Source organism: Neomonachus schauinslandi, chromosome 16, assembly GCF_002201575.2.
Source record: "Neomonachus schauinslandi chromosome 16, ASM220157v2, whole genome shotgun sequence".
Classification (NCBI taxonomy): domain Eukaryota; kingdom Metazoa; phylum Chordata; class Mammalia; order Carnivora; family Phocidae; genus Neomonachus; species Neomonachus schauinslandi.
The window spans coordinates 40,549,632-40,576,255 of record NC_058418.1 but is presented as its reverse complement, the minus strand read 5'-3'; the positions used below and the strand labels follow the sequence as shown (position 1 = coordinate 40,576,255).

The window sequence follows — 26,624 nt, the reverse complement described above, 5'->3', positions numbered from 1 at the left end:
CACATCCCATCCCATCCCGGGGCTTGTCCCTGAGCCGCAAATCCCATTACCGGGGACCTGGACTCTGGGTCCTGAGCCCTCTGGGATTGGAGAGTCTCCTCTAAACTGCAAAGTGCATTGGCCATCAGGTGTCCAGAACTGGCACCAGACACTGTGGCAGATGCTGGGCCAAGCTGTGGGTCCTTCCTGCCATCTAACTCTCTTAGCTACCCTAACATTTGGTGGTACTTCCAAGAAGCCTCTTTCACAGAGAGAGGGCTGAAGCCTAGAGAGGTAAAATGATCTGCGCAGCATGCAAGGGATTCCCACCCAGATGGTCTCACTCTAGACACTGTGCTCTTTACCACTTCTCTTTGGTGCTGGGGGCAGGGGTCCCATAGTAATGGGGATCTAGGAGTCTGGGGTAGGAGAGGGGACAGGACTGGCAATCCAGACCCCTGACCCCAAAGGGGGAGTGGGGAGGAAGTAGCATCAACCAGCGGGCATGAGGACAGACGGTCAAGAGCTCCCTCACAGAACCAAGCCTGAGACCCTGCCTCCCACCCTCTTCTTCTCTCCACTGCTTCCTCCTTCCCTGCAGGACTCTTTGCCTGCCCCTCTGCAGCCTGCTGTTTGTCCTTCCTCTCCTTGACTCTTCATGACCTTTGGCACACCTGCTGGGAACTCAGGCCCTCCACCCTGTACTCGACCTCACTGCCTGCCTTGGCCCAACACTTGCCCACCTGCAAGCCTTGGTCTTTGTCGTGCCCTCCTTGCCCGGGCGTCCTCTATCTTCCACCCACTGGCTTTAGGCCGCCCAATCTGATTCATCTTAGGATGTGGCCTTGTGCCAAGGATAGGCCTTGTCTCTGACTAGGCCTCAGCAGGCAGTTTTGGGAAGACAAATAGATGGGTGGATGGAAGGACAGACAAATGATCCCAGCCAGGGACCTGTACCCAACAGGAGGTGAAGGGCCATTTGACCTTGACCAGAGGAAACTATTTCAGGCCCTGCTCTTGGCTGACCTTGTGAAGGAATCGGCCATTTGTCTGCCTGAGTCCCCTAGATCTCTGTGGTTATCTCAGTTTCCCTCTTCTAGGCCCTGAACCTCAGTTCCACAAGTTAGAGTTGTAGAGATTAATCAACAACTGGTTGGCTGGGTCAAGGTCAGTCAGTGACTTCCCAGCCCTGCCTAGATGCCTTTCTCTGACCCAGGAGCTGGAAGCCACCCTTACTAGAAATACGACTGTCAGGCGGCAGCAGGAGACTCATGATAGAGATTCAGGGGATGGGGCCTCCAAAATCAGCGTGTGACAGAGAATGCAACGTTGTCAAGGCCCCAGGTCTAAGCCAGAACTGTCATCCTCAGACCAAGAAGACAAAAGCTTGCTCAGTCCCAGAGGAAGCAGCCACACTTCTCCTGGGGGAGTTGTAACACTCTCAGCTCTGGGGAGGGGCTCCAAATGTAGCTACTTCATTGATTCACCTCTTCAGAGTGACCCAGGCCTATTCCATATTTATTTATAGTATTTAATTAAAAAGTTAGAATTATTCATACAGTTTTGCATCCAATTTCATCTGCACACCAACCCTAGGTGGATTTTTGCCCCTTTTTACAAATGAGGAAAGTAAAGCTTAGAGAAGTTGTTAGGGAAAATAGCAAGTGACAGAGCAAAGACAAAAATCCAGTGCTGCTGAGTCCCTTATTCAACATGTCTAAAAGCACGGAGAGGGGGAGGAAGTGGATTTTAAATTTGATTGTCATTTGCATATATGCAAGACTTTCTCTGGAAGGACTTAAGAGAGGCTTGGGAGAGTGTTTGCCTCCCAGAAGGAGACTGGGAGACAGGAAGGGTGGGGAAGGTGCAGAATGGGGGTGGGAGGGACACTAAGGCTTACTCCTTTGTAGAGTAGTATTTCCTCCTCTGGAAGAAACTATGACCTCTTTAACAACCACATACAAGTTGATCTAACTCTTTCCTTCCTGTATCCAGCAATTTTCTCCGGGTTCTGGAGTGCTGGGCACTCAGGCAGGTGAGAGGAGCCGATGCACTCTGCCCGTTTCTGCCCATTTCAGGTGAAGCCCCCGTTACCCCAGCAGCCCATTCCGGTCAACTTGAGAAAGACGATACCCCCATTCAGGTGCCTCCTGTCTCAATTATGTGCTGTCTTTAAAAATGAATTGATTTCAGTGCCCAGAAATTTACTCTTTGGTCTCACTGGCATTAGTGGCTCCTGGATTTCACTGTTGTTTATAAGGAAGGAGGAGCATGGGCAGGGGGTGGGTGGTATGAGGGCTATGATAAATGGGGGGGGGGAGAAGGGGGAGGAGGGCAGAAGCAGCTTACACAGCCATATCTCATTCATCAAGTGACCTTGACCAGATCTCACTTCCTCTCTCAAAGGTACAATGCCTTTGCTCTACAAGGTAATGAGGAGATTGTCCCTCCCTGCCCACCTCATGGGGAACCTGTGAGTATTGGTTGAGACAACAGATGTCCAATGCTGTTCCAACAAGTAGAGTCCTATGTACTGTATATGACTCTGTCACTGTATGTTATGCATAGGACCCACAGGCCAGGCCCAGAAGCCCTGTGGCCTGGAGACTCTAAAAGCAAAATTGGAGCTTTTTGTATTTTTTTAAAAAAATTTCCATTCCATGTATGTATGTATATGTGTACAAACAGTGGGATGGAATGAGCCCTGATATGGCTCCCAGCATACCTGGCTGTGGGACCTGGGGCAAGTTACTTTACCTCTCTGAACCTGTCTTCTCATCTATAAAATGGGAATGAGAGTCTAGGAGGCTAATAGGATGGTCAGGTAACATGATATCTGTGAGACTCCTGGTGTCAAGGATGTACTCCTTAGACCCTAGAACCTCTATTCCTTCCCCTTTTCCTTAGCTTGTTGGGCACATTTAGAATCCCAAATACTCCTTTTGCAATTATAAGAGTGACACCTTATTCATTGTAGAAAACTTGGAAGATTCAGAAAAACACAGAGAAGAAAATTAAAACCACTGAACATATTATTACCTAAGAACCAAAACTGTTAACATTTTAGTGACCATCTACCAGGCTTTTTAGATATGTATTAGTAGTGCTGAAAAAACAATCAGAATCATATGTATAGCTTTGTGACCAGCTTTTTCACCTAATGCCCTATGGTAAGCATTTCTCTGCACGATCAGCCTTGGAGAACTTCGCACTCAATAACTGCACAATGCTCTAATGTATAGATTATTTACAGTTTTCACTATGGTAAATAGCACTACAGCGAACATTCTTATTTATACGTCTGTGCATGTGTGTCTGATAATTTCCTTGGGACAAATTACTAAATGTGGAATTACCAAATCCGATGATATATGTATTGCCAGTAAGGCATTTGAAAATGAGAAAGTATGGTGGAAGTAGTTTTCAAAATTTATTCTTTTGTTCAATACGCATTTATTGAAGACTTACTAATGCCACATTCTGGGCCAGGCATGGGTGATACCACTGTGAACATTATAGAGCCACACCTGCCTCAGGGGAGGGGTAAGTGAGAAAGACAAGAAATTGGCCAAAGAGCACCAGGATGAAAAGGGCTAAGATAGGTAAGGACAGGAAGGGAGAGATAGTGGTGGAGGCCAGGGAGGGTGTCCTGGGGTGTGACTCATTCTTTCTGGCTGGTTTCCCGCATATTGTAAGCTCTTCAAGGGCAGAGCTAGCCCCAAACTGCCTGGGAGCCCAAGGATCCAGTCTCCCCCAGCCAAGACCAACCAGGACGGGTAAAATAATAGATCTGAGCTGGGGTCTGGCCAGATCTGTTGGGGTGTTTGTTTCTAATCCTTGTACCATCTTGTAATAGCTGTGAGGCTTTGGAATTGTACTCACTTTTAATGTAAGGCTCTCCAAGCCTCTGCTCTCTTGTCTATGAAATGGGGTGAGCAACAGTATCTGTTGCATTGGGTGAGCACAAAATGAGGTGATGCATGGCAAGGGCCTGCCTGGAAGATGGTAAGTGCTCAGTAAGTGGGAGTAATACTGTGGTTATAGGGCTCAGTTTTCCCACTTGTTTTTTTCAGTGGGGGTTTGGTCTAGGTCAGTGTTTTTTTTGTTTTTAGATTTTTTTTTTTTTTAATTTGACAGAGAGAGAGAAAACGCACAAGCAGGAGGAACAGCAGAGGGAGAGGGAGACGCAGGCTCTCTGCTGAGAGCCCCGATGTGGGGCTCGATCCCAGGACCCTGGGATCATGACCTGAGCCCAAGGCAGATGCTTAACTGACTGAGCCAGGACCCCTAGGTCAGTGGTTATTAAACTTGAGTGTGCATCAGAATCACCTGGAGGGCTTGTTAAAACGATTCCCTGGGCCTCACCCCCAGAGCTTCTGATTCAGCCCGTCTGGGATGGGCCTCAGAATTTGCATGTCTAACAAGTTCCAAGGTGATGATGATGATGCTGGTCCAGGACCGCCCTTTGAAAACCAGTGGCTTCACTGAATGAGGCCATGGTTTCCCAGTTTGATTCCTAGTTTTATTCTCTGACCTCCACAATAGGCATAGGTCATCAGTGGGCCCTCAGTTCTCAGGTGGCAAGGTTTGGGTCTGATCAACCTCCACAGATCCAGCACAGGCACCTTTACATGCTATTACGGGTTGAATTGGGTCCTCCCCTCCTCCCAAAGTTGCTGAGTCCTAACCTCTAGTATCTGTGAATGTGACAGTATTTAGAAATAGGGTTTTTGCAGATGAGATCAAGTTAGGATGAGGTCCTTAGGGTGAGACCTGATCCAATGTGACTGGTGTCTTTATGAGGAGAGATCCAGACGGAGACATGAGAGGAGGGTACCATGTGACCATGGAAGCGGAGATTGAAGTGTTGCAGCTGTAAGCCGAGCATTGCCAGCCAACCACCAGAAGCTAGAAAGGCCAAGAAGGATTCTTCCCTTCAGGCTGCAGAGGGAACAAACATAATGCCCACACTTTGATTTCAGACTTGAAGTTTTACTGTGCGAGAATACATTTCTGTAGGGTTTTTTTTTAATGTAAGAATTTTTTTTTTTTTACAGATTTTATTTTTAAGTAATCTCTACACCCAACGTGGGGCTTGAACTCACAACCGCAAGATCAAGAGTCACATGCTCTACCGACTGAGCCAGCCAGGTGCCCCTACGTATCTATAGTTTTAAGCCGCCCAGTTTGTGGACTTTGTTACAGCAGTTCTAGGAATCTAATACTGTGCCGTATCTTTTTACAGACACTCCCAACACAAACCTTTGTCAAATTCATACATTTCTTCATAGGCATTATGACTTCCCCCACCAAATTTGGGGATGTTTCCTTTCATGCAGTCCATGAAGAGCATCAGAAGCTAAGCAGTGAACTCTTACCTGTTGTCTTTTGACCTTCCCGCATTCCTTGGGTGTATTTTATTATCCCTTATATTTCACCTGTCCAACTGGAGAAGGAAATGTGACAGCATAAGCACACGACGTGCTGGGAAAGCCTCATGCCTTTGTTTCCCATCAGTTGTATTCTATGGGTGCTGGGTAGGGACCAGGGAAGTCATAAGAGGGTGTGCTCCACCCTGATCCTGGGGACAGCACCCAGGGGAATTGCATCCATCATCCCACTGCATCATTACCATCAAACTGTCTCTCCTCCCATCCCCATCCCAGGGTGTGTTAGGGGCAGGGGTCTGTGCTCATTTTCATCTTATTTCAGGCAATTATTAACCTGAAGGTGCCTGTAGGCTCTGGGAGATAGAAGGGAAAGAATCTTCATCTCCCTCCCTGCTGCTCTTCTGGCTTCTAGTTTCCTCTCCCCCTTTCTCTTGGGGTAACTCTTCCTTGGCACCCATCCCCACAGGGCAGCCATCCTCTTCTTGAAAAGTGGCTCTTTTCAGAAAGTAGAGGGCTTTACATTCCTTCTTGCTTTTATATTCAAGGGCCTCACAACCTAGCCTGACCATGTCCTACCCTTCACCTAACTCCCCACCACACCAAACTTCCTTTAGACCCTCCATCCTACCCTGCCTTCTCTGCCTCCCAGGAATGACACCTGCTGTTCCCTCTGCTTAAAACATGCTTCCATCAAAAACTAATGATGTAATGTATGGTGATTAACATAACAATAAAAATAAAAAAAATAAAAGACCATACTTTCTCTGCAAAAAAATAAACATGCTTCCTTGCCCACACGATGTGAAACATTCCTGGAGAGGGAAGAAGGGGAGTGGGTAGAGTTCTTTTGTGCACCTTTCGGGACCCCAGGTTCCCTCTATTAATAGGAGGACCACATTGTCCTTACTTACTGTCCCTCTCCCCTCTGGAGACTGTGAACTTCTCAAGAACAGGGCCACGGACATATTTGTCTTTTTATCTGCAGCTGGGAGCAGCTAACTTTGTGGTTTGAAACAGGACCTCGCGTGGGCTTGTTGCATGAGAGGATGGAAGAAATAAGTGAACAATAATGACCATAATAATGAAAGTTATTATCCACACAGGATTTTTTGTGAGTCTGGCTCTGTGTGTATTCAAGATCTCATTTAAGGCTAATAGGAGCCAGTGCTGGAGACCCATTTATCCCCACTGCACAGATGAACAGAGGATTTGAGAGGTAAAGAGCAGATATCATAAATAGTAAGTGGTTAAAAACCAAATCTGCCGGATTCCAGAGCCCGAGTGCCCCACGATTACCGCACGTACAAAGACACAGACTGGCGGACTAGCAGGGATGCAGTATAGGGTAAAGACCCGCCTCTGTCCGGGTTCCGGCTATGGGCTGTGGTCGCGTACTCCCAGGCGGACTGGCGACGCGTGCGCAGTGAGGTGGTGGCGCCCCCTGCGGGCGGCGCGCGGGCGGCAGAGGCGGCGAAGGGGCGCTCAGTGCGCCTGCGTGCTGGTGGAGGTGGTGGTGGTGGTGCTCTGCCGGGGCTTGGCTGTTCGCGCGGCGGGTGCGGCCATGGCGCAACCGGGGAAGCTGCTCAAGGAGCAGAAGTATGACCGGCAGCTGAGGTGAGCCAGGGCTCACCGAGTTGGGCGGGCCGGCCGGCGGGCTCCTTTGCGTCCCGGCCGGGCCTAAGCGAGCGGGTGGCGCGGTCGGGCCTCTTCCAGGCCTCCGGCTGGGCCGGGCCGGGCAGTCTTGGGCTTGGGGAGCCGGTTCCCGGGGCTCCCCGGCCTGGGGCCCCGGGGTGACCCTTGAGGGTCGGAACTCTCCTTCTCCGAGGGGTGCGCCCGCCCGCCCGCCACGCGGTGTGCAGTTCGAGGTTCGCCGCCCCAGTGTCGGGCGGGTCACCAGGGCGGCAGCCGGCCCCGCCCCGCTGGGCGCTTACTCCTCATTTAGCAGAATTGGGGGATCGGGTGAACCCCATCCCGGCCGCCCCGAGCAGCGCCGAGTGTTAGGGATTGTCCTGAGCCAGCGCTGTCCAGTAGGAATATAATGCCTGTCCTGTGTGAGCCGCATATGTAATTACACATTTTCTAGTAGCCACATTAAAAAGAAGAAACAGGTGAAATTAATTTTTATACAGTTTCTTTAACCCAGTATATCCAAAATATTACCATTTTAACACTTAATATAAACATTTATTAGGGATTTTTTTTTTACCTCTTTTTTCATACCGTCTTCGAAATCTGGCATTTTACACTTGTAGGCACATCCCAGTTCCGACCAGCTAGCCTCATTTTTAGTGTTCAGTAGCCAAATGTGGTTAATGGCTACCTTAGTGGACACTGCAGGTCTAAGCCATTAGGCAGGTCCTTGGCTAATTCCTCTACCTTGCCTTTTCTCCTTACACACCCCATTCCTTATTTATTAAGCATCGTCTATGTGTTAAGGCAGTGGAAGTAACACAAATGCTTGGCCCTCATCCTTTCTGGAAACCGCCCCACCCCCCCCCAAGCCGGGAGAAGTTACAGTATGTCCCTATATGTCCCCTGGAACTCCCATATGCACCTACAGCTTAGTTCTGTATTAGGGGCTTCAGGCACTTAATTCTGAGAGCAGCATTGAAGGCAGACATTCTCTTGGCTTTATAGATGGGGAAATGGAGTCTTGGAGAAACTTAGATAACTTGTCCAGAGTCTCCCATGTATTTGAGCCAGGATGTAAACATAGGCCCTTCTGGCTTTTTCAGAGCTTGTTCTCAGTCACATCACTCTGCTCCCAAGCTTCTGGGAAAGGAAGCAAAGTGACAGAGCCCTTGTAACCAACTTGTGTTCTTTTGTAAATTCTTAGCATTGCTTGTGTTTTGAATTCAGATATAACCATACAAGAAAGAGCTGAGAAGATATTTTAGGTTATTAAAATTTTTGAATTTGAGAATTCAAATTTGAGAATTTTTGCTGAGTCCCATCCAGTTAAGGACCAAATTTTACTTTGCATAGTGAGAATTGTTTATCCGTTTTGGAGTGTCAGAGGGAGGCTGCTAGAAGCAAAGTTGTACAGCCAGGCAGGAGTCAACCAGGCCGTGCTCTCCATAGTTAGGCCAGCATGGGAGCAAAGAGGATTGATCTCTTGTCTGGCCTCTTTCTTGAAACGCCTTACCTAGAGATGCACCAGTATTCTCTTAGGCTCACTATCTGAGTACCCAAGCATCCGTCAACCAAATCTGTCAGTGTCTTGTGTGTGCCCTACTTTCATAGAGAAAAAACAGATGTTTCCCGTCTGTCTGGTTCTTCTAGGCTATTCCTCCATTCATTTGACAGCTGTTCAGTGATCACTTCCTCTGGGCAAGGCAGCGTGCCAGGCATTTGCAGCTCCAGGGGTGCACATAGGGAGTTATCTGGGCCCTCATGGAGTTTAAAGTGGAATGGAGAGATGGATGTTCCTCAAATAAAAAACCAAATGAAATAGTTACAGTTATGATATGCTCTGGAGGACATACTGGCTACGCAATAACAGGGCATCTGTTTTTGATCAGGTGACAGGGAAAGCACATTAAAGCCTGTCAGTCCTCCAGACTGTGGCATTTTTCTAATGATTTTCATACTTCCCATACTGACGAGGAAGGATAAAAGGCTTTCTGGGTGAAGGTAACCAGACTGGGCCAGATGCCATGATGCATGTGTGATCATGCACCTTGCCCTGTTAATGATATGCCAGTGTGAATCAGGTTATAACGTATATTTCTGATCCTTATTATAGCTTTGTGTTTGATAATATATGCATTTATTAATCATGCTATTAAAATGAGCATTGTGTTTTATATTTTAAAGCACTCCTATAGAAGTCAACATGAGGCTTTCCAGATGACAATAATTCAGTTTTCTTGGTAAAGCTTTTATCACTCTTGGAGATGTCACAGTGATAAATTCTATGTCAAGATCTTAAATATACTGGCTCTGTGTAATTTAAGGAGAAATGAAATAGAGGATCAAATGGGTTTTAAGTCTAAGGCAGTTCTTTAATGTTAATGAATATATCTAATATATCTGTTCTGTAAGTTATCTGGCTTGAAAAGAGTAATGGACAAGGAGCTGGAAGACCCAAGTTTTTAGTACTGATTTGACCCCCTTCTAATCATGCAAAGCATCAGCCTGTCTGAATCTTAGGTTACTCAGCTATAGTCCCCGTAACACCTGCTGCTCTTCCTGTCTCACGTGTTTACTGTGGTTATCACATCAGCCATTCTGTGCAAGAACACTTTGAAGATCAAAGATCACCATCCAAATAAGAAAGTTGGATTTGTGTGGAAGTTTTAGAAGTGTTGAATTTGTGTCTTGTTTTGTAGGTTGTGGGGTGATCATGGGCAAGAGGCTTTAGAATCTGCTCACGTTTGCCTAATAAATGCAACAGCCACAGGAACCGAAATTCTTAAAAACTTGGTACTACCAGGTAATATAGTTTTGTGGTAGTAAATTTACTCCATACAGTTTTGAACTAGAAATTATGTGTCCTTGACTGACTCTGTTTTGTCTTCCAGGTATTGGTTCATTTACAATTATCGATGGAAATCAGGTCAGCGGAGAGGATGCTGGAAATAAGTATGTTCTATTCTTTTCAAACACATGCATGTTAGGGAAGGCAGTGCACTGTCACAGGAGAGTAAGGCCTAAATCCCAGCTCCACCTCCTCAGCCAAGGTGACTTGACTCTCAGGTGGAAATAATCCCTGTGTTTAGGATTATGGTGAGGATGAAGTAAGTCATTATACGTGTCCAGCAGATAGACCATTAATAAAAGGTACCCATCATTACTATCTTCATTGTTGTTATTAGTGCAAAGGAGTAGTCCTTATTCCTTGATTTGTGAAATCTAGACAATTCCTAAGTCCTTGCATTGATCCCTAGGGGTTAGTACATAATTTAAAATAATTGTATTTTTGAAAAAAAAATTGTATTTTTGGATTACAAGAATAATAAAAATTACCTTTTATTTGTGTTTCTTCTGAGCTTAGTCCAGGTATATCTCTCTGTATACTCCACTGTCTCTATAAAAATGCTGTTTTAAAGATGGCCTGTATATTATTTTTTAAAGATGATCATAATATAGATTTCCAAAGCATTGCCAGATTTGGATTTCAAGTTCTTCTCCAGACTTGGAGGCTGGAATCTCTCATTGTATTTGTTAGTATATGACAACAATGAGTACATTCAAGAAAAGTCAGAATTTAGTTCATATTGAGCTTTGATATCTTTTCTTTGGATGGTAGTGTATCTACAACAGCACCCTTTTATTGGTATCTATCTATAAAGAAAAAGTCCTATTATCTTTGCTTACTTGGTTGGTAGAGCAGTGTGTGATAAGAATAAGGTTTCTTTTGCTTATGGAGCCACTGATTTTATGCTACAAAATGGTGCCCAGCCTCAAATCTGGGCCTTGAGACATGACAAGGGTATGTGGGAGGAAACCTGAATAAGTCTGTTTTAGTTAACCTGCAAAAGCAAGCAGTTCAATATAGCACTTCTCAAGTGTGGTCTGTGGAACACTGGCTCTACGGAATGTTAATAGCTGTTAAATGGGCAAATGGATTCCATGGTCAAATGAGTTTGGAAATGGGCCAGATGAAGTTAAACATTTCTCTAATATAAGACCTTAATATCATGTGATATATTTATTATGAATTTCCAAGAGGGAAATATAACATATGGTGTTTCCCAAACTTTGTAAAGCCAGGGAACTTTTATTTATTTATTTATTTTTAAATTTTTTTTTAAGATTTTATTTATTTGCGAGAGAGAGAATGAGAGACAGAGAGCATGAGAGGGAGGAGGGTCAGAGGGAGCAGCAGACTCCCTGCTGAGCAGGGAGCCTGATGTGGGACTCGAGCCCAGGACTCCAGGATCATGACCTGAGCCAAAGGCAGTCGCTTAACCAACTGAGCCACCCAGGCGCCCAAGCCAGGGAACTTTTATTCTCTCAGAGCATCTTATGAAATTTGTGTTCTGTGGTACACACTTTGGGAACATTGATTTATTAGCCTGGTCTTTGATTACAAATTTCATCCTGTTATCTTCCTCTAGGAACACTGTTATTAAATAAATTTAATAATCTATTGTTAAAATATAGTTAGTATTTATACTATGAATGAAATATACCTGGTGTTACAAATAACCTTCCCTTTATAGTCAAAGAAGCCCTTAATTTTTTTTTTTAATTCTGTTCTAGTTTTTTCCTTCAAAGAAGCAGCATCGGCAAGGTAAACCATCGATTTATTATAGAATATAGCTGTGTTTGAGCATCTAATGATGCCACTGTATTTTGATTGCTTGGAAAGCTTTGACGTTCAATGAGCTTTTATTTCTCTGAGAAAAAAGTTAAATTAGCTTTATTTTTTTTAAATCTCGCAAATCTTTATATGCTTGGTAGTTTAAGAACTTAAACGTACTGTCTATGTTTTTATGCTGTATCCTGTATTAAAGCTAAACCTTGAGGTTAACGTAAGGAGGATGGAATATTCTGGTTAACAAGATTTTTAAGATTTAGCCAGCATATCTTTTATTTTTGTATGTTCCGTATTAAAATTCTTACAAAGCCATAATAGTCAACTTAATACAGTGTTCTGAATGGAAATGACTGTTTCTTTGACCTCTCATACAGGATTATAAGTGTGGGAGGTTAGAGTGAGTCTAAACTTGGTCCAGAATATCTCTGCCTGCTACCCAAGGTTTTCTGGTCATTTGCCTGCTCAGAAAAGTTGGGTACAAATAATATAGTCATTTAAGTAGTATTTAAAGAAATATTGTGGTTGAACCTCAGCTTAAATACTATGAAAAGCAGAATTGTCATAGCTATGCATGAAATTTGGGAAGTTTTATAATATGTTTGCTTGATCTGTAAATTGAGTGGTTATATTTTAACCAAATTTTTTCTAATTCAAGTCAAATGCTCTTTTTTTTTTAAAGAACCGAGCTCAGGCTGCCATGGAATTCTTACAAGAATTAAATAACGATGTCTCTGGGAGTTTTGTGGAAGAGGTATATATGGTATATATATATATGTGGAAATGTAATTTTTTTAATAATTCAGAGCCCTAAGAGTTTGGAATTTTGAGTTTATTTTAGTAATCTCTACGCCCAGCATGGGGCTCGAACTGGTGACCCCGAGATCGAGTCACCTGTTATACTGACTGAGCCAGCCAGGTGCCCTAGCATTTAGAATTTTGAATCTTTGTATATTTAAGAGTTGAATTACTTTAACACTGGAGTCTAACATGTTGCCTCATTTGTTCTAAAATAGCTTAACTGTTTCTGCCATGTTTAACATGATTATAAAATTGTTTAATTTTTTTCCTGTGTCCTATTTAGAGTCCAGAAAACCTTCTAGACAATGATCCTTCATTTTTCTGTAGGTTTACCATTGTGGTTGCAACTCAGCTTCCTGAAAGGTAAATTTTTATGTTAATTCATTTTTATTTTAGTCTCTTATTAGATTTGCATAGTTTTGTTTTCTCTGCAAAGACTATAGTTCTTAAAATTCTTTATTTAAAAAAATTTTAAAATTAATATATTTATTTTAAAGATTTTATTTTATTTATTTATTTTTTTAAAGAGTTTATTTATTTATTTGACAGAGAGAGCGAGAGCAGGAACATAAGCAGGGGGAGTGGGAGAGGAAGAAGCAGGCTTCCCTCCAAGCAGGGAGCCCGATGCAGGGCTCTATCCCAGGACCCTGGGATCATGACCTGAGCCAAAGGCAGATGCTTAACGATTGAGCCACCCATATACCCCTAAGGATTTTATTTATTTATTTGAGAGAAAGAGACAGAGAGTTTAGAGTCGGGGGGAGGGGCAGAGGGAGAAGCAGACTCGCTGCTGAGCAAGGAGCCTCATGCAGGGCTCAATCCCAGGACCCCAAGATGGTGGCCTGAGCTGAAGGCTGCTGCTTAACTGACTGAGCCATCCGGGCACCCGTCTTTTTTTTTTTTTTTTTTTTTTTTTAAAAACTTTTTTTTTTGAGAGTGAGCGAGCAGGGGAGGGGGGGCAGAGGGAGAGGGAGAGAGAATCTCAAGAAGACTCCCCGCTGAGCACGGAGCCTGGTGTGGGTCTCTGTCTCATGACCCTGAGATCATGATCTGAGCTGAAATCAAGAGTCGGATGCTTAATTGACTGAGCTACCCAGTACCCCTGTAGTTCTTAAAGTTCTTAAACTCCACAGAAACCTTTAATGGAAGTGCTTATAAGTCTCCAACATCAAAAAGATGGGGAAGAGAAAAATAGATGTGAAACTTTTCCTACTATATTTAGAGCAGTTAAATTAAACATTGGTTATTTTTTAGTGAAAAAAAAACTAGTTAGAATTATAGCGTGTGCTTGGGGGTGTAGATAAGGGTTTTATAAATATTTTCTTCATTATTATGAAAACGTGTAAGCAGTGTCTTTCAATAACATTCTCCCTAATACAAAAGAGGAGGCTTTCATGTTCCTCTAGTCCAAGAGATACACTTTCTGTGAGGCTGCAATCTTGTGGAATTGCTTTTCAGTGTATCCATGATCTGCCTGTGTAAATATAATAGATATATCTTTGCATTTATTACTTAGTAAGAAAGTTGCTTTATTTTAGAGTGTTTTCATGTTTGGCCTATGTCCATTTGCTTATGTTCTTATTTATTGTGCTTTCCTTTACAGTACATTACTACGTTTAGCGGATGTCCTTTGGAATTCACAAATACCTCTTTTGATCTGTAGGACATATGGACTAGTTGGTTATATGAGGATCATTATAAAAGAACATCCAGGTAAGTCTGTTGCACCTATGGGGCTTGCCATTGGTTGCTTTAGCTACACTTTTAGAAACCTGACAATTTAGAAAATCAATTTTGTTTTTTATTTTTATTTATTTATTTATTTTTAAATTTATTTATTCCACAGAGACAGACAGAGAGAGAGCACAAGCAGGGGGGAGCAGCAGAGGGAGAGGGAGAAGCAGGTTCTCCACTGAGCAGGAATCCTGATGCAGGGCTCGATCCCAGGACCCTGGGATCATGACCTGAGCCGAAGGCAGACACTTAGCCGACTGAGCCATCCAGGTGCCCCATAGAAAGTCAGTATTAAATTACAAAGTAAATTTTAGGGGCGCCTGGGTGGCTCAATCGTTAAGGGTCTGCCTTCAGCTCAGGTCATGATTCCAGGTCCTGGGATCGAGCTCCACATTGGGCTCCCTGCTCGGAGAGAAGCCTGCTTCTCCCTCTCCCACTCCCCCCTGCTTGTATTCCCTCTCTTGCTGTGTCTCTCTCTGTCAAATAAATAAATAAAATCTTTAAATAAATAAATAAATTACAAAGTAAATTTTAACAGCACAACTCTGGTTACAGGTTCAGAGTGGCAATCAGAATCAATAGTCTTTAATATTTCCTTTACTTAGTGTTATAGAAGGGTACAAAGCAGGAGATACAACAAGTACAGCTTCTTCATCTTATTAGGAGGCCCAGGAGCAAAACAAGTCCCTAGCTTTTTTTGCCTCTCAACCCACATAGGGCGTGTAGGGCTGCTACAGGTGAGAGCCATGGTATGTGGGTCACAGTGACACATGGACGTCGTACCACCTTTTCTCTACCAATCTTTCATTCCATTCTCATAGAGGCATTAGGCTCCCCCAGTTCAGGTACAGTTCTACATAATAAGCAAGGTATTTACCTAACTACTGCTCCAAGGAAACAGTGTTATAGGAGACTGAAGTCATATATAGGTAAGCTTGCATTAGCTCAAGGATGATATTAGACCTTTACTTACAGATTTAAAAAAAAAAAGATTTTATTTATGTATTTGAGAGAGAGAGAGCGAGCACGTGCAGGAGGGGCAGAGGGAGAGAGAGAATCTCAAGCAGACTCCACACTGAGTGGGAGCCCGACGTGAGACTCAGTCTCATGACCCCGAGATCATGACCTGAGCCAGAGCCAAGTGTCGGACGCTGAACTGGCTGTGCCACCAGGCGTGCCCCTACTTAGAAATTTTTAAGCTTAAATCATCATCCAGTTTTCATTCAGTATTCCTGCATGGCTCTGAGCCAGGGAACTCTGCTGGCGTAGTGATAGCCATTGGTGTTGGTAGTATCACGGGGGAGTAGTATCTGCCTGGGCAGTTAGGGGGTGGCTTCTGGGCATAAGCTCTCGGCAGGTGGTAGTAGGCCCTTTAAGAGTTGTAAGTGGGAGAGTGACAGGGAGAAAATTTTATTTCAAATGTGTACCCTGAAGTGGGGTGGAGAATGAATGGGTTTGAAGGAGCAAAGATTGGAGGCAGGGGTTGCTGTTAGGAAATTTCCAGTGGCGTAACTAGGTGAGAGAGACAGAGACCGAGCCCCTGACCTAAGGCAGATATTACAAGGATAGGGAAGAGGGGGTAAATAATAATAGTAAATAATAATAATAAAGGGGTAAATAATAATTAACGTTGCTGGCTGTGTGCCTGCCGTAATGTGGATTATTTCATGTAATCTTTCCAAAATCCTTATAAGGTAGATACTGTTATGTCTACTTTTTGCAGATGAGGATGCTGAGGCACAGAGAGATTAAGTTATTTGCCTAAAGTCACACAGCTAGCAAGTGACAGAACTAGGCCTAGCTCTAAACACTCACCGAAATTACACATTCCTATACTCCCCCCATATGGAGAACTGTGATATTAGGCTGTGTAATGACTGATGTTGGGCCAAGGAAGAAGGAAATCAAGGATAGGGACACCTGGCTGGCTCAGTCAGAAGAGCATGCAACTCTTGATCTTGGAGTTGTAAGTTCGAGCCCCACTTTGGGTGCAGAGATTACTTAAAAATAAAATCTTAAAAAAAAAAAAAGTAAAGGATAACCATCAGGTTTCTAGGGAAGAGGTCTAGGTAGATGGTGATGATGTCTATTGAAGACCACAGGAGGGGAAAGGTAGATTGTTAAGTACTATCTGAACACATATTTTATCAGTTTTGGTCTTTTAAAATTATAATAGCAAGAAAATTCAGCTCTAGAGGGATTTTGAGTTTACTCTTATTAAAACTATAGTCCACTTATGATTTGTGCATTTAGAAAAATGTAAATATATATGTGTGTATAAATTTATCTCAACCATGAACAGAAAAGGGGTGCCTGTCGGGCTCAGTTGGTGGAGCATGTGACTCTTGATCTTGGGGTTGTGAGTTCGAGCCCCACATAGGGCGTGGAACTTACTTTAAAAAATTAAAAAATAAAATCAGGGGCGCCTGGGTGGCTCAGTTGGTTAAGCGACTGCCTTCGGCTCAGGTCATGATCCTGGAGTCCCGGGATCAAGTCCCGCATCGGGCTCCCTGCTCAGCAGGGAGTCTGCTTCTCCTTCTGACCCTCCCCCCCCCATGCTCTCTCTCTATCTCATTCTCTCTCTCAAATAAATAAATAAAATCTTAAAAAAAAATAAAATTAAAAAAAAATAAAATAAAATCAGTTCCTTGGGGGAAAAAAAAAAAGGAACAGAAAAAAACCTGTAGGTCCTATGCCCATTTAGAAAGTATAGATTTCTTTTTTTCATGATCTGTGATTTTGTTTTTAATTATCTTAAGCCTTATCACATAATTTACAAACTTGTGCTGATGATGTATCTTTTCATTTTTCACCCTTCTAACGAGTTGGCAAAAGCACCATTACCAATCATACATATATGGTAATTCCACAGTTGTGTCTTTGAATAGCTGTTTAGAAGACAATCCTGAATTATAACTTAGTCTGACTTAGTGAAGAATCCACAAGCCAAATCTGCTGCTATATCTTGTCACACAGAATTTTAAAAGCATGTGACCTTACAGATCATCTATAAAATGTGAGAAGTGTTAAATATTCTTTATTTAATATTGTACATAAACCACACTAAAATGCCTTTCATTAAGCAAAAGGCAACATTTTAGATGCAGGGAATTTTAACCGCATTGGCATAGTTAAGACCAAAAAGATAAAGTGGACACTGCCAGCTTATCTTCAGCCCTTGCCTTTAACAGGCTAACAAACACAACTTGAAACACAGCTGAGTCTTGCTGTTCTGAGACAGTGAAGGGATTTCCTCAGTATTTACATATGTATTAATATAACCAGTTATATCAGTCTAAATATAAAACTAATCTTCTATAAGTTTAGAGATGGCATTTACTATCTCTGTGAAAAGCTGACCATTACTAATCAATTGTAATCGAATCTCTGGAAGGGGAAAACAGTGACAGCACTTGCTGAACCAGAATTACTATCAAAGTTCAAAAAGCTGATCCTATTCATTTAACCATGAGCCCATCTTATTTAAAGCGGACCTGTCCAAAAGAAATATTCTATCAGCCATTCATGATCCGAATTCTCGTGTATGAGATCAATTTAAATATGGTACACATAAGAAAAAGTCATGAGACATTTTTGTTTTGTAATAAGGCAGTGGCCAACTATTACTCCTTAGTAGCCCTTTTTGAGATAAGCTGTCAAGTCTGCTCTTTCTCCTGTCTTAATGCCAGTGAAGATCATTTTTGTTCCATGGATGTACTTCTTGGGATTCTCCAAATACTCCATCAATGTCTCCTCTCCCCAGGCGATGTCTTTGTTCTTGTTGTTATCCGTGTAAGAAAATCCAGGGGACTGACATGTCTTTCGACCAAATAAACCATGAAGATTTGGGCCAATCTTGTGCTTGCCTCCCTTTTCCACGGTATGGCACTGGGCACACTTCTGAACAAAAATCTTCTTGCCCTTCTCAACATCACCCATTTTTAAGTTGCTCTTTTATCACATGCAAAACGAATCTGCCTGCTTGCAAGCCGGATGCCCCACTCTCTCAGAAATTATAGATTTCTTAAGTCCCTATAATGTAGTGTATTCCAGAAGTATCACTAAAGAAGTCTATGTTTTGGGATTATTTGTTTCACAGTAATAGAATCTCATCCAGATAATGCATTAGAGGATCTACGACTGGATAAGCCATTTCCTGAACTGAGAGAACATTTTCAGTCTTATGATTTGGATCATATGGAAAAAAAGGTTGGTAGTATGTATGACCTTCCATTTACAGATGGATTAAAAGATTTTTTTTTAACCTAAGGTTTTTGAATTACACCATAGTGAGAAAATATTATAAACATCCATATTCTTGTCATCCAGATTACATAGTAACAACATTGTACTTAATTTGTTTGAAACAAATTTGTTTTCCACCAAAATTTGGAAAGCTTTTTTTTTTTGAAGAGCAGTTCATTAACTGAACATATCTGTGTGATCAACACCCACGTCAAGAAATTGGATAATAACATCCCAGCAGCCTTCTTCATGACCCTTTTGTAAACAATTAGATGTACTTTTTAAAATAGTGTGAATTTGGGGTGGGTGTTTGTTGAAATTAATTCCTCTTGAAAGTTATTTTTAGTGTTTGAAGAGTTACCAAAGCAACTCCATATTGCATTATAGAAATAATGATATTTATAATAGACTATGTAACTTAGGGAGTATGTGTTTTTTTTTCCTACCCATGTATTAATTAAAATGCAGGTATTTGACCAGAAAACAGAGTTTTCTCAGTCTAGGATTGGTATCTGAAATCAAGAGATTTGAGCTTTCTCTTCAGGTGGCAATCTCTGAGACTCTTTTCTTGACGGTAAAATGGGGACAGTCTTAGTACAAACCTGCCATATTAGGACTAAATTGGATATTGCTTCTAAAAAAAGTTTGTAAAGCCATTTTTTTTTTTTTAAGATTTTATTTATTTATTTGAGAGAGAATGAGAGACAGAGAGCATGAGAGGGAAGAGGGTCAGAGGGAGAAGCAGACCCCCCGCCGAGCAGGGAGCCCGATGTGGGACTTGATCCCAGGACTCCAGGATCATGACCTGAGCCGAAGGCAGTCGCTCAACCAACTGAGCCACCCAGGCGCCCCTGTAAAGCCATTTGCATTAACGCAGTTCATTTCCCTCCATTCACTCTACTACATATAGTGGGAGGTGATCATAATTACTGTTGGATTTGTTGAAAATGAGATGATGTGATAAAGACTAAATGTAAACTAATTAATGTTAACTAATACTGACATTTTCTTTGATTTTTCTTTCGTTTTTAGGACCATAGCCATACTCCATGGATTGTGATCGTAGCTAAATATTTAGCACAGTGGTATAGTGAAGTACGTCCTTTTTTAAAAACACAAATTCCATATATGACTATTTTCAATTTATTATAAAGGATTTCATTGGAGGAAAGTGGGAGATTAATTCTTTTCTTTATATGGTTATAGAGGAGGTGGGTGCTTTTCTGTTTAAATCTGGCAGTTCCTCTTTTGATACTGATATTTTTATTAACAAAATGAAATATCAGCAAATGTCATTCTGAAACTGGCAGTGGGGAATGAATGTAGAGAAATGGCTCACAGTTTTTGTTTTCTTTCAAGTCAGTCTCTGATTTCACTGAGGTATTTGCTGATGAAATCTCATGTGGATGGGAGAATGGGGGAAACTTGGGACACTCAGTTTCCATGTTTTGATTTTTTATAACTAGAATTTAAAAATTTCTAACCAATTTAGACAAATGGACGAATACCTAAAACGTATAAAGAAAAAGAAGACTTCAGAGATTTGATTAGACAAGGTAATATGATGGGATACAATTGAATGTTGTATAAAGTTTGAAAAGCAAATTGCTTGAAGCTGTTTGTTGGATTTCTGTCAGCTGCTTTGTCAGACAGTGCCATCATGAGCTTGTATTTTATTTTTTCTCAGGGGAGGTTTAGGAGCCACTCATCATATGGTTTTTTAAATAACTAATGATAGTTTCCTCATCTGTGAATGAGGAACTGGGTGCTGCTGATAACTACCTCGTGGGTTGTTGTGAGGATTCATTCATACAATAAAATGTGAAGTACACTTAGTAGTGTCTGATACAGAGTAAAAGCTTAACAAAGGTTAGCTGCTAATATTAATTAAAAAATGACTAATGATAAGCCTCTTTCTTCTTAAGTTTCAGTATCCAATCCTCCCTTTTAAGATCTGATGAGGTTATTTCCATAATGTTAGGGAGAGCAAAGGGGTGAGAAGAAAAGGGCTATTTTTTGCTAACCAATTTCTATTTTACTAGGAATTCTAAAGAATGAAAACGGGGCTCCGGAAGATGAAGAGAATTTTGAAGAAGCTATTAAAAATGTGAACACAGCACTAAATACAACTCAGGTATTAAAAGTGTTGCTGAGGAATTCATACAAGAAAGGTGTTTTCTGAAGTCCTCATGTGAAATAGTTGATTTTATATTTTTCTTTTTAAAAAAAAAACATTATTTATTTTAGAGAAAGAGTAAGCAAGAGAACATGTGTGCATGTGTGCATGATTTGGTGGGGGCAGAGGGAGAGGGAGAGAATCCCAAGCAGACTCCCAGCTGAGTGCAGAGCCAGATGCTGGGCTCCATCCCACCACCCTGAGATCATGACCTAAGCTGAAATCACAAGTCAGGGGCTTAATTGACTGAGCCACCAGGTGCCCTTATTTTAGATTTAAGTTAATATTTCCTAAATTGTAAAGTTGTTAGAAATTAATATCTATAATATGGATTGAATCTTGTTTTAATAAGACTGTATTGTCCTTGTTAAAATGGTTATCGGTGCTTCAGCATATACTAGTGATACAGTGATTTATATACATTATTTGAAGTACATGATTTGTGAATAGTAACAGTTTGGGTGTAGGAAATATATAATGAAGGTGATACTTTGCTGGCCCAAAATAGTGTTGCCTGAAAGTAAAATCTTACCCTGTGTCTGCTTTTGACAGTAGTTGTTTGGATATAATGGAAGACGTTCTTAATGACATTGTAAAACATTATTTGGAGGATAACTCTGTTTAGATGCCCTTTGTTTTGTTGTTAAGGTCTTGCCAGTGAGGTTTTTGGGAAATTTGGAATAACACAACTGGTATTTTAAGTTAAGAATTTTCTTATAATTTAAAATGGCAAAAAATGCTGTCTTTCACATTAGGAAAGCACTTAAGCTGTCATTACAAACTTTTTGGAGACAATGAGGTAATATTGCTGAGTAATTAAAGTGTGTGCTTTATCAATCAGTTTTCTGGGGTGATGATAATTTTCTTTGTCTTAATTGAGGTGATGGTTAAAAGGACATGCAGAGTAATCAAAATGCATCAAACTGTACGTTTAAGATTCATTTCACTGAATGTAAAATTTACCCCAATTAAAAAAAACCCAAGGTTCTCATAGTTAGGTTCTGTATGGTGAACCAAGCAGACAGATACATGCACTAGGTGCTATGAACAAAATTTGCACAGAACAGAGGGGTAGAACATGATGAGGATGAGGAGTTCTAGGATCGGGAGGGGGCCATTCAAGCATTTTGAGCAGGGCGTGGAGTGACGTTACTTAAATATCTAAAAAATCATTCTGGTTCTTGTGAGAAGAATAGACTGTAGGGGACTGGGAGCAGAAACAGAGAGACCAGTTAGGAAGTTACCAATAAGAAATTTCTTCTTTCCACACAGCTGTAGAATCAAAGCCTATAATTTCAATAGTTGTTATTAATGTATGATGATTTTTGCCAGCATTAAAAGTACTTAATTTAACTATCTAGTTTTTGCCAGAGTTGTTGTCTCTTCCAGTAGTTCCTGATTTAGGGTGTAAGGGTTTCACATTTTTGACAAGCTGGAAACACATGGACTACAAATCTAGCTTGCTAGTAATGTCTGAAATCTTTGTTATATCTTCAGATGTAACTATATCAAAAGATTTACTTTGGCTCCCTTTTTAATCCATGTATGATGGAAGAGAACTGGTCAGTCTTTAATGCTGACACCAGTGGGCAGGAGGGGACTTCCTTCCATTCTCTCTTTCCTCATCAAATCTCTGTCTGGTACTGATTCTCAATGAAAGTCTAATAAGCATGGTGGCGGCCGGGTGGGTCAGTCAATTAAGCATTTACCTTCGGCTCAGGTCATGACCCCAGAGTCCTGGGATTGAGCCCTGAGTGGGGCTCCCTGCTCAACAGGGAGTCTGCTTCTCCGTCTCCCTCTTTCCCCCTCATCACTTGTGTGCACACGTGCTCCCACTCTCTCTCTCTCTCTCTCTCTCTCAAATAAAATCTTTACAAAAAAAGTCTGAGCACATCAGAAGTTTGTATTTGATTACAATGTAGGAATTAAAAGAATTTGTTTGGGGAAAGAGTGGAAATACAGATGGGCACATTCTTAGTATAAGTAAATGTTTTGTGTTCCTTTGTTAGATCCCAAGCAGTATTGAAGATATATTTAATGATGATCGCTGCATAAATATCACCAAACAGGTAACAACCAAAAGTAAATAGTGCCATCTTAACCTTTGGGTCAAATTCAGATGCCATTTAATACTAATTTTTTTCTTACTCTTTTAGACTCCATCATTTTGGATTTTAGCTCGTGCCTTAAAGGAATTTGTGGCCAAAGAGGGTCAGGGAAATTTACCTGTTCGAGGCACAATTCCTGATATGATCGCAGATTCAAGCAAATATATAAAGCTGCAAAATGTGTAAGTCACTGTTTTCAAACTATGTTACCAATAAATTAACCTGTTTATAGTACAGATGAACATATTTTACCACTCTATCAGAAATCAAATGCAAGTCTGTTACAGTTTTTAAAAATAAGCTAAAAAAACTTAGGGGCAGACTTTTTAAAATAGGTCTTATTTTTTAGAATAGTTTTAGGTTTATAGCAACATTGAGCAGAAAGTACAGAGAGTTCCCATCTACTGACTAGGGGGCAGATTTTTTCTTTCATCTTTCATGATAAAAACCTAATATTTGACCTTTAACTCTGTGCTATGAACTGCTCTATGTATTAACTAATTTAATGTTTACAACAACCCCATGAGAGAGATACTATTATTGTCCCAGTTTTACAGATGAGGAAACTGAAACATAGAAAAGGTAATTTATTCAGAGTCAGATAGCTGGGAAATAGAGTCAGGATTCGAACCCATGAAACCCAGCTCTATACTCTTTTTTTTTTTTTTTTAAGATTTATTGTTTTTAGGGAGAGAGAGAGAGAGCGAGCACGAAGGGTAGGGGCAGAGGGTGAGGAAGAGAGAGAACCTGAAACAGACTCCCTGCTGAGCACAGAGGCTGAGGTAGGGCTCAACGCAGGGCTTGATCCCACGACCCTGAGATCATGATCTGAGCTGAAACCAAGAAGAGTCAGATGCCCCCCAGCTCTATACTCTTAACTATGGCCCTATAGGAACTTTTATCTATAACTTAAAACTCGAAGTCTTTAGTTTGATGAATATTTTATCAAAATGTTTCATAATTTAAAGAGTTTTTGACTGTAGATGGACACCAGCTCTCTAAGTGTCACTAGCCTGAACCCAGATAGACTGTCATAAGTATGGATCTCAGTGGATATTACTGTTATGTAGTTTAGGCATGTTGCTGATGAATCCAGGGCCACTGGTTTGGGTTCCTCAAGGACCAAATGATGTCACACAGAAGATCTCTGTTCTCTAGACATTGTATTTTTCACCTCAGCCACTGTCTAACACACCTTTGTTGTCCTAGTCTAAAAGTTCAATTATTTAAAACTTGGGGAAAGTCAGCTGAGGATAGACGGAAGTATGACCTCACAATCAAGGTAGTCAGCTTAACACTGATCATCTTCAGAGAATGAAAGTGTAAATAGACCTTATAGGTTTTACATGAATTTGTTTTTTCTACATGAATTTTTTTCTTTCTAAAGATTTTATTTATTTATTTGAAATAGAGCGTGCGCACAAGCAGGGGGAGCAGCAGAGGGAGAGGGAGAAGTATGCTCCCCACTGAGCAGGGATCCTGATATGGGGCTTGATCCCAGGACCCTGGGATCATGACCTGAGCCGAAGGCAGACGACGCTTAACCGACTGAGCCACCCAGGCATCCCTGGAGATAGACAGTTTTGAAGTATTTGACTTTCCTTGGATTTAACTTCAAGGAGATAAATCATGTTCTTCAGTAACATACATAGTCAGGTCCTCCCAGAAGCATGGATCATGGATCCCTCTAGGAGGGTAGTTTTTAAATTGCTGTTAATTATAGAGGGAGCTCAGGCATTAGTAGATTCCAAGAGTCCATCACCAACACTGGGGAGATTCCCAGCCACTAACAGCTGCTGCTGCTAGCATTTCCATGGCATTTTTACATTTGTATGTTACCAGACCAGTATTTTTTCATGAAAAGGAAAGAAATTTGCTTCATGGTGATATTTAAATTTTGCTAACTTTAAAAATTGTTGAAAACAGCTGTTTGTTGTTCTTTTCCAGTTACCGTGAAAAAGCAAAGAAAGATGCTGCTGCTGTGGGTAATCATGTTGCCAAATTGTTGCAGTCCATCGGCCAGGTAAGCTGCTGAGCCGAGCGTACTGTGCCTTTCACGGACAGTAGGGCTCCATTTGGCCTGATTGCATAACTCCAGTGGCCAAAAAGGTTTAGAGATAGAGGGTGTGGCCTGGTTCTAGGCTTCTTTAGAGGGATCTCTGACCTGGCTAATGAGAAAGGCCTTCACTAAGGAAACAAGGTGTTTTTACAGTGCTCTTCCAGTGCTTGGGGAAAGCCTCTCCATCTCCCAGTGATTGGCTTTGTGCTGCAATCTGTGTTCATCTCCTCTTTTATACTGGAGCAAAACCTGCATTTCTGTCTTTACAGGCACCAGAGTCCATTTCAGAGAAAGAATTAAAATTACTCTGTAAGTCCCCTTGAATTAATTTCTTTACTTCACTTGATCGAAATGTTTTCAGGAATTTTAAATGGCTAACATTAAAAATTTTCCATGGTCTCAGTGGTATAGATAAGAATTACTAAGAGTTGGTGTTTTTTTCCCCTCATAATAAAAGGAGAGGGTGTTTTAAGATGGTCAGTGATAGAGCTTATCTGTCTATGGCAGTGCTGAAAAGACATGAAGGTCAGTTGAAAATTGTCAATACAGAATTATTTTCAGCTTATTACTTTTAAATAGTTTGGGAAAGTTTTATGTGAAGACTTTGGATGTGAAATCTCGAGTCACATGTACCTTGACAATATTGGTTTAAATACTCACTTTGATCTGTGTTAAATTACTGATGGAATTAAGAATTTTGCCATCCAGTTTCAGAGTGGGTTGGCTCTTGGGATCTTGATAACTCCTTAGGAGGCCCAAAGCATTTTCTTGTATTTAAGAATTAGTTTAAGAGGGGGCGCCTGGGTGGCTCAGTCGTTGAGCGTCTGCCTTCGGCTCGGGTCATGATCCCAGGGTCCTGGGATCGAGTCCCATATCGGGCTCCCTGCTCTGCAGGAGGCCTGCTTCTCCCTCTCCTACTCCCCCTGCTTGTGTTCCTGCTCTCACTATGTCTCTCTCTGTCAAATAAATAAATAAAATCTTTAAAAAAAAAAGAAAAAAGAATTAGTTTAAGAGGGGTGTCTCAGTGGCTCAGTTGGTTAAGCATTTGCCTTTGGTCCAGGTCGTGATCCTGGGGTCCTGGGATTAGGCCCTGTGTCCATCGGGCTCCCTGCTTAATTTATTCAAAGTCTTGAATAAATACTTAAGAGGGAGTCTGCTTCTCCCTCTCCCTCTGTGCTGTCTCAAATAAAGAAATAAAATCTAAAAAAAAAAAAAAAAAATAGTTTAAGAATAATAAAATTTGTTTTACATGCTGTCTGAGAATTTTTCCCTGTAGCTACTGCCCTAAGCTTCTGCAAAAGTCTATATTTTGTACGTTCCCCAGCTTTAAAATGTATTTATCCATGTTCTTCCTTTAATGACTCTTCCATAGTGCTTGTTGAGGCTTAGTTTTACTGTTTTGTTTCACTACCAATCTTGCACCTTGTTTTTGAATTTGTGTTTGCTCTACTAGCTCATATGATACCAGATTAGAAGCTGGATGTTGGGTACTTGAAAGTTAATTCTCTTCTCTCTACTTTGGGGTATGTTTGAAAATTTCCATAATACAAAGGGTTTTTTTTAAGAAAGTTTTACATATATAAAGCGCACAATATATATAATGCTCTCCTTTAGGACTACTTATCCGTAATAATGATAAAAATGACTGTTCACTGAGTCCTATCAGGTATTGTGGGAGGTATGCACTTGATACACTTGCACATTTCATCCACAGAACAACTTTCAAAGGTAATATCCCCATTTTACAAATGAAAGCAAGCTCAGAGAGGTGCCATCACCTACTTACTCAGTGCTGAGCTAGTTGTACTGCCAAGGATATGAATTTCAGATGATTTGTGTTCTAGTGCCTTCTCTGCTAACCATGAGAGCC

At 41.4% G+C, this 26,624-nt stretch overlaps 2 protein-coding genes across 5 annotated transcripts in view; one reads left to right on the top strand and one right to left on the bottom strand.

Annotated features, from left to right (window-relative positions):
• Positions 1-26,624, top strand: part of NAE1 (NEDD8 activating enzyme E1 subunit 1) — a 45,603-nt gene that overhangs the window by 12,666 nt on the left and 6,313 nt on the right. For 2 of the 4 annotated variants that reach the window (XM_021705768.1, XM_021705769.1), the window contains exons 1-15: positions 6,876-6,983; positions 9,701-9,804; positions 9,893-9,953; positions 11,577-11,607; positions 12,314-12,385; positions 12,716-12,795; positions 14,036-14,145; positions 18,266-18,375; positions 19,444-19,506; positions 19,904-19,967; positions 20,454-20,545; positions 22,597-22,656; positions 22,744-22,877; positions 24,643-24,718; positions 25,024-25,063. In XM_021705768.1, the coding sequence (XP_021561443.1) occupies positions 6,931-6,983; positions 9,701-9,804; positions 9,893-9,953; positions 11,577-11,607; positions 12,314-12,385; positions 12,716-12,795; positions 14,036-14,145; positions 18,266-18,375; positions 19,444-19,506; positions 19,904-19,967; positions 20,454-20,545; positions 22,597-22,656; positions 22,744-22,877; positions 24,643-24,718; positions 25,024-25,063 (1,150 nt within the window). In that variant the 5' untranslated portion in view covers positions 6,876-6,930. Of the gene's footprint in view, positions 1-2,385; positions 2,453-6,875; positions 6,984-9,700; positions 9,812-9,890; positions 9,954-11,576; positions 11,608-12,313; positions 12,386-12,715; positions 12,796-14,035; positions 14,146-18,265; positions 18,376-19,443; positions 19,507-19,903; positions 19,968-20,453; positions 20,546-22,596; positions 22,657-22,743; positions 22,878-24,642; positions 24,719-25,023; positions 25,064-26,624 lie in introns of those variants that run through there. The other 2 variants (XM_044911442.1, XM_044911441.1) reach the window with 2 other exon arrangements.
• Positions 17,797-18,109, bottom strand: LOC110594255 (cytochrome c-like). The gene has a single exon (XM_044911320.1). It carries the CDS (start codon positions 18,103-18,105, stop codon positions 17,797-17,799), a length of 309 nt encoding a protein of 102 aa, XP_044767255.1. The 5' UTR covers positions 18,106-18,109.